This window comes from Schistocerca gregaria, chromosome 4 (genome assembly GCF_023897955.1).
Source record: "Schistocerca gregaria isolate iqSchGreg1 chromosome 4, iqSchGreg1.2, whole genome shotgun sequence".
Lineage (NCBI taxonomy): Eukaryota > Metazoa > Arthropoda > Insecta > Orthoptera > Acrididae > Schistocerca > Schistocerca gregaria.
The window spans coordinates 247,755,133-247,768,322 of record NC_064923.1 but is presented as its reverse complement, the minus strand read 5'-3'; the positions used below and the strand labels follow the sequence as shown (position 1 = coordinate 247,768,322).

The 13,190-nt window shown below is 36.4% G+C and overlaps 1 protein-coding gene across 1 annotated transcript in view; it reads left to right on the top strand.

Annotated features, from left to right (window-relative positions):
- Nucleotides 1–12,170, top strand: part of LOC126267194 (aquaporin-9-like) — a 216,055-nt gene extending 203,885 nt beyond the window's left edge. Inside the window, exons 6-7 of the mRNA XM_049972162.1 lie at nucleotides 11,621–11,740; nucleotides 11,831–12,170. Coding sequence (XP_049828119.1) covers nucleotides 11,621–11,726 — 106 coding nt within the window. The 3' untranslated portion in view covers nucleotides 11,727–11,740; nucleotides 11,831–12,170. The remainder of the gene's footprint in view (nucleotides 1–11,620; nucleotides 11,741–11,830) is intronic.
- Nucleotides 12,171–13,190: the final 1,020 nt, after the last annotated feature.

Genomic DNA, 13,190 nt, shown 5'->3' with positions numbered 1-13,190 from the left:
AAGCTCAGATAATGTTTCAAGGTGGTCCTGGTCAGTTGTAAATAAAATGAGAAACAATGGAACAGAAACTAAAGTTTATAATGTATAATTACCGGAAACACTGATGTTATTTCTGTACCCCTTCTAGTCAGCAATATTTTAATTACTGTATAGATACAATTGAAAATGGTGTCTCCACAAAACTAGATACAAAGTGTACATGTGAGCGAGTTGATTAACAAATGGTACTGCAGTATACTACAAGCAGTATGCACAGATGACATTCTGCAGCTTATTCATAGCCTCAGCAACAACAGCTTAGCAGGATTAAAACAAATTTCTCCATATCTGTTCAACAAATGCAAACATGAGCTACTGAAATCATTAGTTCATCTAATAAACTGTGTCTCAAAGATGGTGTAGTCCCTGGAAAGTTGAAACTAAGTGTAAAAAAGGGGAAATGAAGCATGTTCTGATCTACCCAGTATCTCTACACTTAGAAAACTGACTGAAAAACAGTGTTGAAAGGAATCTTGGAACATTACAACAAGGCTGACATATTAGGTGATTTCAAGCTTGGCTTAAGAAGAAGTTGAAGTACTGTGTCATCGGCAGTACAATTTTTCTGCTATGTGCTTGAAAAAATAAATGAATAGTCCCAAGCAGTGAGGGTATTCATGGACCTCCCAAAAGAGTTTGTTAGGGTAATTCATGTTGCATTCTAATGAAAAATTGTGATGTGTGGTCTCACTGTAAAAACTCATGCAACATATTTAAAAGATAGGCAAAAGTGTACAGAAATTATATATGATAATGGAGAGATACTGGAGAGGGTATGGCCAAGAAAAAGATAAATACATTTTGGTTTTCCTCAGGGCTCCATTTTATGTGCATTCATGTGGTTATGGTTTCCCAAGTTCTCCAGGTAAGTATTTGATCAGTGTGTATGCCAATGGCACATCTGAAGTCTGTTGAGCATCCAGTGAGCCCAACCTTATTGAAGATATTCAAGACTTGACTGAAAATACATGAACTCACTTTGAAAGAATCAACTTGAAAGTAAACATCGGAAAAAAACAAATATTATTCTCTTTAAACTGAGTGGTCCAAATAGACAAAATATTATGTGATGAGATCCAGTCAAAAATCTGTTCTGAATGACTTTCATGGAAGTAGCAGGTCTATCACATCTGCAAAAAAATAATGACCACTCTATATGTATTAAGGAAATTTTCACCAAATCTTAATTCTTCAACCCTAAAAACTGTATAGTTTTGATTAGTATATCTTTTTTTTTGCCTTATGGAATGTTACTGTGGGATGGGACTTGCCACGCCAATATAGAAAAGGTTTCCATATTGTGGAAGAGATTCTGGAGTATTCTAGAGAAAGTGAAACAGTATTCCCATGTTTATGCCACCTCTTTTCTTTCAAAGATATCTGAAAGAACAGATACCATTTTGATCCTGCAGCAATTATGAATGACATTACCTGCCAATGAGCATTAATTTAAGTCAGTGGGGAAAGATGATTACTTCAGTGTGGATACACACCACATTTGAACTCTTATAGGAATTGGCAGAATTCCATGAGTAATGAGGATAATAGGCAAGGGGCACTACAGCTTTAGTGTGTGGATAAGTTGAGAATTTGGGTCTGGCAGGAGGTGTGCTAGGGTAGTCTGTGCAGTTGTGATGACCTCTGTGTTCGTACAGTGCTGTGACCACTGCACCTGCCTTAGTAAGCAGGAGACCCAAGTTCAAAGCCTGATCTGGCACAAATTTTCAACTTTCCCCATTGATTTAAATCAGTTCCCACTAGCAGCCAATGTCATTCATTCCTCTATGGCTTAAGACGTTAAGGCCACAAATAGGAACATGGAAATTTACGATCGTATCAGAAGGCATAAAAGACTTTCATATTGTTAATAGAAGGTTAATTTCAACAGCAAAAACTCCCTATGTCAAAGGAGCTGTTTTTCATAACATGTTACCAAACGATACCTTTAATAAGGGACTCATACAGTGGCTTGTTCATTAATGTCCATGTCATTTTGATTTAACATCAATAATAATTTATATGAATGTGTGGTGTCTGTTCTTTTGGACACTACTGAGAAAACTTAGTGAACCATAATTTGAAGCTGACTGCAGAACAAGTCTACTGAAATCAGAGCTCATACAGAGGCATATAGATAATCATTTTTCCTTTGCTTTGTTTGGAAGTGGAGCAGGAAATGAAATGACTAGTAGTAGTACAGGGTACCCTCTGCCATGCATAGTATTAATATTTTTCCTTAATTTACTGTAAATTTCAATATACTGCTTGTACTCACAAAAAGGGTATTCCGAAAGGGAAACATAAAATAGTTCTCAAACTTTTCCAAATTGCTAGAACACCACATATTTCACAAACCAAATTTTTATCTATACTAAAAGTCCATCCTGAGTAGCAAAACCCAAAAATAACAGTTTTTCAAATGGTTGTGTGATTTCTGAAATAAAAATTTTTTCATACTTCAGTTTTTATATAGTTGGACATCACTCTAATTAGTCACTTCCAGTTGAGTGAGCAAACGACCAACAAGTAATGTCTAGCATGCTTCTAGCAATTACTTACTGAACAACAATGTGCAACTAGTCTGTGAAAACGTGAGTGTAGAATCCATGGAAACTCAGTAATATCAGTGCCTAAGACTTTAATTCAGACTGGACAATGTTTTTGCTGAATTGTGTTGTTGTTGGTGGGAGAGCCTGACCTCCATTGGCTGAGGAACAAGTGTTTGCTGCATGTGATAACTTTCATTAAAAACTGGACTAAATGAATGTTACTATGAACTTTCCTCTGATAAATTACTGTGAAGCAGTATGTGAACTGTGACATACAGAGTAAATATGGACTGCACCTTGTGTCACACAGTCATTTTGTTTTAGTGTCTTGTTAGTGCTACTATTGATTCTTGGAGACTTTTTCTTAAAAAATTGTGCTTCAGTAACATTGTAATTTATTTTCTTTGTAATTTATTTTTTGTATTCTGCCACTGGACTGTTGTTTGTTTGTGAGTGCTGACCTGGCTTGAGTGCAATTGATCTTATGAAGTTGGGAAGCTGGTCATTAAACCATTAATCATTAGTGTCATGCAATATTTTGTGTAATGTAATTTCTTGTACAGTCATCTTTTATTAACCTGACACGTTCCACATCATTACGAAGTGTCGTATTCATGATCTATGGAACAAGTATTAATCTAATCTAATCTAATCTAATCTTAATAGAAAATTGAGGATAATAAATGCATGGAAAATTGAAATGAATACTGTAGAATTGTGTACAGCCCAGTACTCATTAAGACCTTTCAGCTTTATGACTGCAGAGTGGTAAGCTACCAAAGAAGCAACGAGAAGAGACTATGAAAACCAGGTTAGTCAACTTACAAATCTATGAACAAACAATATATGAACAGTACTCAGTACTGCAGAAGAAGGCAGCTGGCTTGGGAGGGGCAGGGGGGGGGGGGGGGGGGGGGAAGGATTACAGGGAACTAGTTGCTATTGTTTTCTTACATTCATCAGTCTTTGATGCCACTAGTGTTGATCCCTGGCAAGCATGACAAATACACCAACATGACATCTTCCTGTGTGTTGATCTCCCAGTGGTCATGGAACTGCTGTGTCAATGGAAGTTCCGTGATATCCAGTCTGTGTCGAGACAGCTGGCATCGACTGATGTCACCTAGAATATGGAAGACTGTCTCTCATCCCCAGGACAAAGGAGTCCTGTGTAAAACTTAAGAAGATGTGGGGGTGGCTGCACCCCAATGTTGTAGCCTGTGAAGGTGGCAGAGTGCAAAGCTGTCCAAGCACTCAGGTGGTCAGGCAATGGACAGAGGTTCAGAACCCAGTGACGGCTGTGGTGACTGCATCATTGCTGCTGCACTGTCCAGCTCAGGCTGGATGTTAAACTATTGCCCAGCTGCTTAACGGTGATGGGCTGCCCCATGTGGGTTTAAAGGTAGCTGTCTGGGGCTTACTACGTGAAAGCCATTGTATTTCTCTGTGAAGCAGCAATGTGTCAAACAGGGACCACTGACAAAGGCATGGTGTCATCACACAGTAGTGGGTCAAACTGGAGAAACTTCCTGGAGGTTGGTGAGTGACCCGGCCATTGAGTCATGGAAGCTCAGTGTGGAAACTCTCATTACCGCTGGTCAGGCTGGTCATTGTCCATGGCTCCACCCTAGTTATGCCTCTGATCTGTGACATTGACTTCATGCTGTTGCACTCCATAATAAACTCAATATCATTACAAAATATCATATCACCTTCATTAGAGAAATAGTCAGACAAAACTACATATTGGTCATGCTAAACACTCACTTTCATGCAGCAAAGAAAAATATTCTGTTCTTTTAATTGTGAAGTTAAATGCTCATCCAGTTTCTTCAACAAATTTAAATCACAAAAAAGACCATTGAGGTCCCCTTCAGAAGAAAAGTATAGGTTCCTTGTTTTTGAGATGATTCTATTTATTTTTCTCAAACAAAAATATGTTTATTGTGTGGTCTGTCAGTTTCCTCCTAATCATGGGAACAACAAAGAACACATGATTTGATCAGTTAAACCTGCCTGTCAGGAGCATAGTACATGAAAAAAAAATATGTTGGGTTGGGGGAGGGGAGAGTTACGATATCTGCCACATGACTTCCTTAACATTTTAGTAAAAATGAAAAAAAAATTGTAACTTCTATATTGTTGTACTTACAATGTTCAAATTTGGTGAATTAATTGTGATTATTAATCTATATAAGTATCCAGAATAATTTAATTTTTGAAGCCATTGTTACCAAGTATTCTGTGTATTTTATTTGCATGTTGTCAGTTTTGAGACTCAAATTGAAAGGAACAGTGAAAATGTGTTGTAGTGTTATTTAGAACAAATATAACCTTCATATTTAATAACATAAAGCTTGCTGGATCTACATGAACATCTGTACTCTGCAAGCCACCTCATGGTGTGGGGCAGAGGGTACTTTGTGTACAAATGTCACTTTCCCCTTTACATGTTGCAGTTGCATGTGGTTTGTGAGAAGAACAATTGCTGGTAAGCCTTCATTGGGCTCATATGTCTATTTTTATCGTCATGGTCTTTTTGTGAAATGTACACAGGAGGAAGCAACACAGAGGTTGTAGAAATGTATACTCTTGGAACTTTACCAGGAGACCATGCTGTGATGCAGAACACCTCTCTTGAAGCATCTACACTGCAGTTGACTGAGCATCTCTGTGGCACTTTCATGCTTACCAAATGAAAAATACTGCTCTTCTTTGGATATTCTCTATTTCCTCTATCAGTTCTATCTGGTACAGATCCTATACTGATTAGCAATATTCAGGAGTTAGTCAAAAAAGTATTTGGTAAGCTACCTCCTTTGTTGATGGAGTATATTTCTTGATGGTTCTTCCAAAGAATCAACTTAAAATCACCCCATACACATCCTCCTAGATATTTTGTAGAAGTAACTGCTCCCATTCACTGTCCTGCAAAATGTGCAATCATACAGTATGCGGTCTTTCTGTCTGTGTGTTCGCAATGTGTTACATTTGTTTGTGTTGTGGGTCAATTGCCACTTCCTCCACCAAGTGTAAATCCTCTGTAGATCTCCTTTTTGCTACAACTTTCTAGCATTGCAACATCTCTGTATACAACAACATCATCCGTGAAAAAGCTCACGGAACTTCCAATCTGTGAGGTCAGGTATACATATTGTGGAAAGGTATGGTTGTATAACACTGCCCTGTGGCATGTCTGAAGTTACTTTCACATCGTAAGACTTTTCTCCATTCAGAATAATATGCTGTTTTCTGTTTGCTAGAAATTCTTCAATCCAGTCCTACAGTTGGTCTGATACTTAATACATTCATATTTTGTAAAATAGCCAACAGTGCAGAACTGTATCAAATGCCTCCCAGAAGTCAAGGTTACACTGACAAACAGAGCGAGCTGTGTTTCACATCATTGTTGTTTTCAAAGCCTATGCTGATTCCAACAAAGGAGATTTTCATTCTTCAGAAATATCATACACAAGCATGTTCCAAAATTCTACAACAGATTGACATCAGAGATAGAAGCCTATTGTTTTGTGCATCTGTTCAACAACCCCTCGTGAAAACAGGAATTACCTTCAGTCTCCTCCGGTTATCAGGAACATTTCACTCTTCCAGTGACTGATAGTACACTACTACTAGTAGAGTGACAAGTTTTTTCACATACTCTATGTGGAATCATGTTGATTTTATTCTATACTCTGAATCAAAAATGTGAAAATGTAGGAGGTTATACAGGCTTAGGCATTAACATAATGGCATTCTTTTTACACAAATTGACACATATCTGATAATGATGAGAATGAGGAAGGAATCTGATTTGCTCATACTTCCTGTATACAAAGGCACCACCACTGTCATGTTGCGATGAATCATGGTGATTACCTGGCAGAAAGTCCATCTGATTCTTTAACTTACAAGTCCAACCAAAGTGATACCATCCCATGAGTCCATCATAGCCACCAAGCTGTACTCATGTATCAAGGTTCATCCCAAACCTTTCTCTTGAATGTATCACCTTCCACATGTCAATCACCTCCATTTCAACAATCTTCAAATTCCTAAAACTGCAAAATGCCCCATTGCAATTGATTACTATGCTCTTATCACAGAAACCTCTGTGATATTTGACCAATACCTGCAACCCATTTCCCAAAACCCAATACCCTGTGTCAAGGGCACCAATTACTTGCTTCATCACCCTTCCATCATCCCACCCCCACTATCACCTGGCTCTTTTGCTGTCATTCTTGATGCCACCTCCCTGTACACAAACATCAATCATGTTTATGGCCTTGCTGTACTCAAGCACTACTTACATTTCTGCAAAGGCAATCTCTATGTTTCTAGAATGATACTTGACAGGGATTTCTTTGTCTTTTGGTATTTTTCTTAATATTTCATTCAGGTGGATAAGCTTTGTTGGAACAGAAAAAACTTTCTCTATATTATATAATTTATTTTTGTCACTGGTACAGATGCTTACATATTTTCTGTCTCATCTTATGGATTCAAACATATGTGAGTATTAAACTGTGACCTACTACATTACAGATGAGTAAACTCATTCATTTTCTTTAAATTTTTACAATGCATTTGTCCCATTCACAAGAGTCAGAGGTTGCCAACAGTGAATAGCAGGAGCTTCTTGTGATCGCTAACTCTTGTGTAAGCTGTGACAGTGGCCAGCTCAGCAAATATTGCTGTAACAATGAATATTCTGTCATTAGCATGTTGCATCACTTGCATGCACTGCCAACATAAAATGAAAAAAAGGCATTTTTGAAATCTGCTTTCAAATAATATTATTTTATAGAAATAATATCATTTGGATTCACATCAATTCTTTAACATATATTAAATTACTGTGCTTTGTCATCTTTATTTGCTAAGGACTGAAGTACAGCAGTATGAAAGCTCCAATTTTGACACACTACATTGGCCATAAATTATTCCTTTACCACTACAGACTACCAGGTCTCTCTCACTTATACTCAATTACAGGGCTGTTAAAGCATACACAACATAACTTTCTGATTATTTCAACTTCGCAAAAGTAATAATTAATCCTTTTAAGAGTTTGAAGAAACATATTTTCAAACCAGGTTTATATATTATTTATTTATACAAGCAAAGTACCATCAGTGTAACATGATAGACATGAACTGCACCTGCAGATTGTTTAATATGTTGAGCAGGGTATTTAATGATTTTTCAAGATAAAAACCATATCTGGAAATTAAGTGTTGTGATAGTATCCAGGATCTGATTTTGCAACTGATCATGTAGAGTAATAGGTCAGTATTTCTCATACAAAAAAAGTTTCACAACACACATTACATTACAAAATGAGTTAAAAATTTGGCTTCCAACTCCAGTGCAGAGTGTACATCAGCAGTGTGAAGACTATCGCAATCATGTTACAAGAGTGGCTTTTAATAATCTTCATAGCATCTACAGAACACAGTCAAGAGGTGTAATACAATGTTTGATATTGGTGGTAATGCAACAGGTTTTTCTTTGTCAATTATTGTAAGGTAATAAGGCTTGAAAAAGATTGGTTCATGGTCCTTGATCTCTAACTTAAAACAGTACCCTCTAAACATACAAGACTTCTGTGAAAAATACTTTTCACTGATTTGATTTATTTTTTTATTTAGTCCTATTTGATTACATTTTGTACAAAGTGTATACTTGTTATATAGGATAAGTCAACTTAAACCTATTTTCTTGCAATATTTATCCTATTTCTTACAATTTAATACATCAAAGTGGCAATACTTATAATGATGTTGCATACATTTTTCACTCATTTTGTACGTCCTGAAAGTTATTTACATTCTACATTTCACTCAAATTTACATTTTTCTCTCAGTATTCATGTTCTCATGTTATTTACAATCATAATATGTTCAATTAGTTACAGTACCTCTATAACAGTAATAATTGCATTTTTCATTCATTGATGCATGTACTCTTCTGCACTATAAAATTCTTTTTCTGTTAAATAATCCTTTAAAAGTTTTTGGAATGTCTTTTTGCTCAAATTGTCCTGCAAAACTCTTTGGAAGGCACTTTATGAGTTTGACACCCAAGTATCGAGGACCTCTTTCAGCAACTCACAGCCGGTGTTGTATACTTCTCAGTTGGCCTTTATTTCTTGTTTCACATGTATGAATGCCTGCATTTCTTTCCCAGTACCGCACTTCCTTTTATTAATGATATTATTGTTTTGTAAATGAATAGAGATAAAAATGCCAGTATTTTTAAACTATGGAAAACAGTTCTGCATGAGTCTCTTTGTTTCTTGTTTGATGTAAGTATTCTTTTTGTATTTTTGCTGCTGGAATTTCCCTAAACAGTAATTCCATATTGTAGGTACGGCTCAAATAAAGCATAGTACACTGTACATAGAAGCTTCTTGTTGGCATATTGTGCAAGCTGTTTTATAACTAATACTGCAGTGTTTAATTTACAGCAAACATTATATGTTGACTCCACTGGAGCTTATTGTCAACAGTAATTCCCAAAAATTTAATAGAGGTAACTTCTTCCAGACTCATTTCATCTATGAATATATTTGTGTGCTCTTCCTTTTCTCTATTTATGAACACCATGAACATTGTCTTTTTTGGATTTAAAATTAAGTTATTTTGTGTAAGCCACTGTGCTATGTTATTTGTTGACACAAACACACTTCTTTCCAGTGTTTCCAGATATTTTCTACATTCATTAGTGTCATGTCATCTGCATATAGTATTTTTTTATCTTTCTCGCTGACATAAATTTGTTTACAAATAGGTTGAACAGAAGTGGGCCAAGTACAGATCCTTCTGGCATGTCATACTTAATATTTCTGATTTCAGATCTGCATCCAGTTTCTGCTTTCACATACTGCTTTCTGTTGCTGACATACGATTTTATCCACTTGTCTTCATATCCACGAATACCATAACTTTCACGTTTATCAGTAAGTGTAGTGTGGGTGATTGTGTCAAACGCATTAGACAAATCTAGAAACCCCTTACTTTAGTCAACAATGATGTCATCTGCTCTCTTTCTTCTTGTATAAACATTGTTCACCTGATGCTAACTTGCTTAACATCCTTGACTAGATCTTGTTCCATGTTTTTACCTCGGCTATATCCTTCTCCTTCCCCACCCCACTCACTAACCTCCAGTATCTGCTTGTTTGAACTGGTTGATCCATTAAGTCAACTCACACTGTTTTATCCCATGCCTCTCTTCCTGCCTTGTATCCTGCTCCACCATACCCATAACTACTTAATCTCTATGTTTTTACCAAGAATGAAATATGTGCACACAAACATATTCATAAATGCACAACTCACACATCCACGGCCACTGTTGTCTCAGGGTGCTGACGCCTGATTGAGCCCTTGGAATGAATGTGTGTGAGTATGAATGTGTGTGTCTGTGTGTTTTTCTATGTCTGAGCAAGACTTTTTCCAGTAGCTTAGTCTGCTTTTGAATGTACCGGTACCTTAAATGTGACTGAGTGAGGTGACGCAGTGGCTAGCACACTGGACTTGCATTCGGGAGGACGATGCTTCATTCTCACATCTGGCCATCCTGAATTAGGTTTTCTGCGATTTCCCTAAATCACTCCAGGCAAATGCTGGGACGGTTCTTTGAAAGAGCATGGCCAACTTGCTTCCCCGTCCTTCCCTAATCCGATGAGACCGATGGCCTGATTATCTGGTCTCCTCCCCCAAACAACAAAACCCAACCCAACCTTTAAATATGCCTGTCTGCTGCTCAATGTCTCCTCTTTGTGGTGAGTAGAATCTACCCGATTTCATTGTTGTTATACCATATCCTATTTCAGATTGTTTTATTTTGCCTAGTGGTTTTTGTATTTTGTTTGATAATGTAATCTATATTAAAATTTATGTCCTTTTGAGGAACAAGAGAGAGGGGCTAAACAACAGACATGCACAGAGCAGCAGAAACAAACTTACTAGTTGTGCATGAAAGAATACTATGCTAAAAGAAAGGCCAATGAATGTTGGTTTTGTGATCTGTTCACATAAGAAAAAGAATAGATGAAAGACACATGCATAATGCCTAACAAAAACACAGTAAGTGGAGAAAAGAGTGAGAAGGAAAATACAATTAAATACAGTTAAATTTATCTCTTTGAGCCAGAGGTTAACCTACCAGATTAGTGCAGTAAGAGAATAAAAATTCTATGAAAACCAATGCAAGTAATGACAGGCACAACAAATTCCCATCTTTGAGCCTGATTACCTTTTCTTTTTTCAATAATCACATTTCTGTTCTTTCTTTTACGGTGGTTATTATTCCTCATAGTCTGATCACTGATTTTTGAGCTGAGAATTCAATTTCTTTTTGTCCTCCGTATAAAGACATCCACAGTTATCAGCTGCAGGTGTTCACAATGGAAGGTGCCAAGCTACTGTCCCAATTATTAATCTGTATGCCCTTCCACATATGCTGCTGAGCCATAATCTATTTCTAACTAATGTGGAAAAGTGTAACAATGAAAATAATTTGGAAAAGTGTAATATCCACTAATTTATTCATTTCAAGGTCAAAGCATTTGTGTTCATGTTTACTTACAAGTAAATTTGTTTTTGGATGGGCGCCACCTTGAGCAAACATCGCACTTTCAGAGTTAAACTTTAAAAAGTGCAGTTTCCCATAATAAAGATAATGGGGAAGCCAGAAAAAATGACAAATTGTGAAGGAAAAATAATTATAACACAAAACATAGAAAACCACAAAACACATAGCATGTAGTAATAACAAAGAAAATTAAAAACCACTGATAATGCCTTAACTTCAATAAAACATGTCTGTGCAAAAGGAGAAAAAATGGTGTTTTCTGCAGGTCGATCCCAACCAAAAACAAATTTGCACTAATCTGTTTTATGTTTATGGCTGTCTATGTATTTTTTACGCAGCTGGATGGATAAATATGTATATGCTTTTATAACTGTTGATTACATTTGCTGTTTTGGGAGATCATGAATTAGCTGAATTTTTTTTTAAAGGTATGCTAATTACTGGTGGGTACCAATTGCTGGTCCCCATCTTGGAGGCATTTTAGGAGCACTTTTTTATGTATTCTTTGTGGAAATGCATCACAACAAGAGTTAATAGGATCATTAAAGGTTAGTTAAGTGATGTGTTTTGATTATTCTGTAGAAAGCATAGTGTTCTGCAATATACTGAGTAACATGTGTTTTAACATATGCTTATAGGTCCAGGCACTATAAACAGCAGTAGATCTGGCTCCTGATTTGAAAATACACCAGCATAATTTTGTGTGTGCACCTGCACTTCTGAATACACAAATGACAAATTTTGTGAGCAGTCAATCAAAAAGCATATACTGCAGCACTGAATCTCACAGAAAGTGTTCAACTACTCAGGAATATATTTATATACTACTGAAATCTTATTTCATATAATATAACTAGCCAATAGAATGAAATGTACAACTTCTAAGACAGGTTATATATGCAAACTTTTTCTGAGAATTTTGCTTATGAACTAATAGGAAACTAGACATTTCAAATATTTAATGATTTTAATGTTACATTCAAGGGAAATATATGTAAATAAACCATGTATTTTTCATATTAAATTGATTTTTATAAAAAAATCTACTGAGCATTATATAATGTCTCTTTTCATATTATTCAGACTTTCATGGTCGTAAACTGAACAGAATAGATTTTTCTGATTTTAGCCCAGTGTATGTTATTCAGATATGCTGGTGGCAGTAGCCATTAATCTCAAAGGGTAGTGACTTCCTTTAACTGTTAATTTATGTCAACAGACAGGAGGCATTTTCATAGAAAGAAGCTGTATTGGTGCACAGGTGGATCATTAATGTATTTCATATTTACAATTTTTTCATTGGGATGCAGCAGAGGATGGCCTATCTGAGATATTTAAATTAATAAATTATGACATTTCTCAACATACTGTTTTGCACACTGGTTACCATTTTCAGTACACAGAGCAATCCTTTTCAGTACACAGAACAATCCTCAGACCAACCGCTGACATGCAGTCATCATGCTCACTTCCCAAGGATAGTAGGAAACACCTACTTTGGAAGTGAATATGACACCTGTGCGCTAGGGAATGGCCTGAGGATGGTTCTGTGTACTTAAACTGGTAGCCAGTTGGCAAAATAAAAGAACTGTGACTATAGACTAAAAGATATACTATTTCTAATAAATTATGAGACATAATAACTTACATTCAGGATGTGAAAAGTGTATTAGTAATGACGAACACATATAAAAGTATGCTACACCAACCCTGCTTTTGGAACTAATAGTGCATCCCTCAGTGGGAAGGCAGTGGGTTGAAGAAGCTTAAAAAGAAAGGGCAACTCTCTAAGACCACAGCATGAGTGTGAGCCATCTGTAGGCAAAGTTTCCCCTCAATATGCAGGTTCCTTTCATCCTGGAGTCTGAATAAGTTGCCCTTTGTTTTTTACCTCCCTTTTTATCCTCCTTGAGGAATGAAGTAATAGTTCCAAAAGCTAGCATAACTTCATGTATATTTAAGTGAGTCTGTCAGCAGTACTAAAAATTACATCTTGCA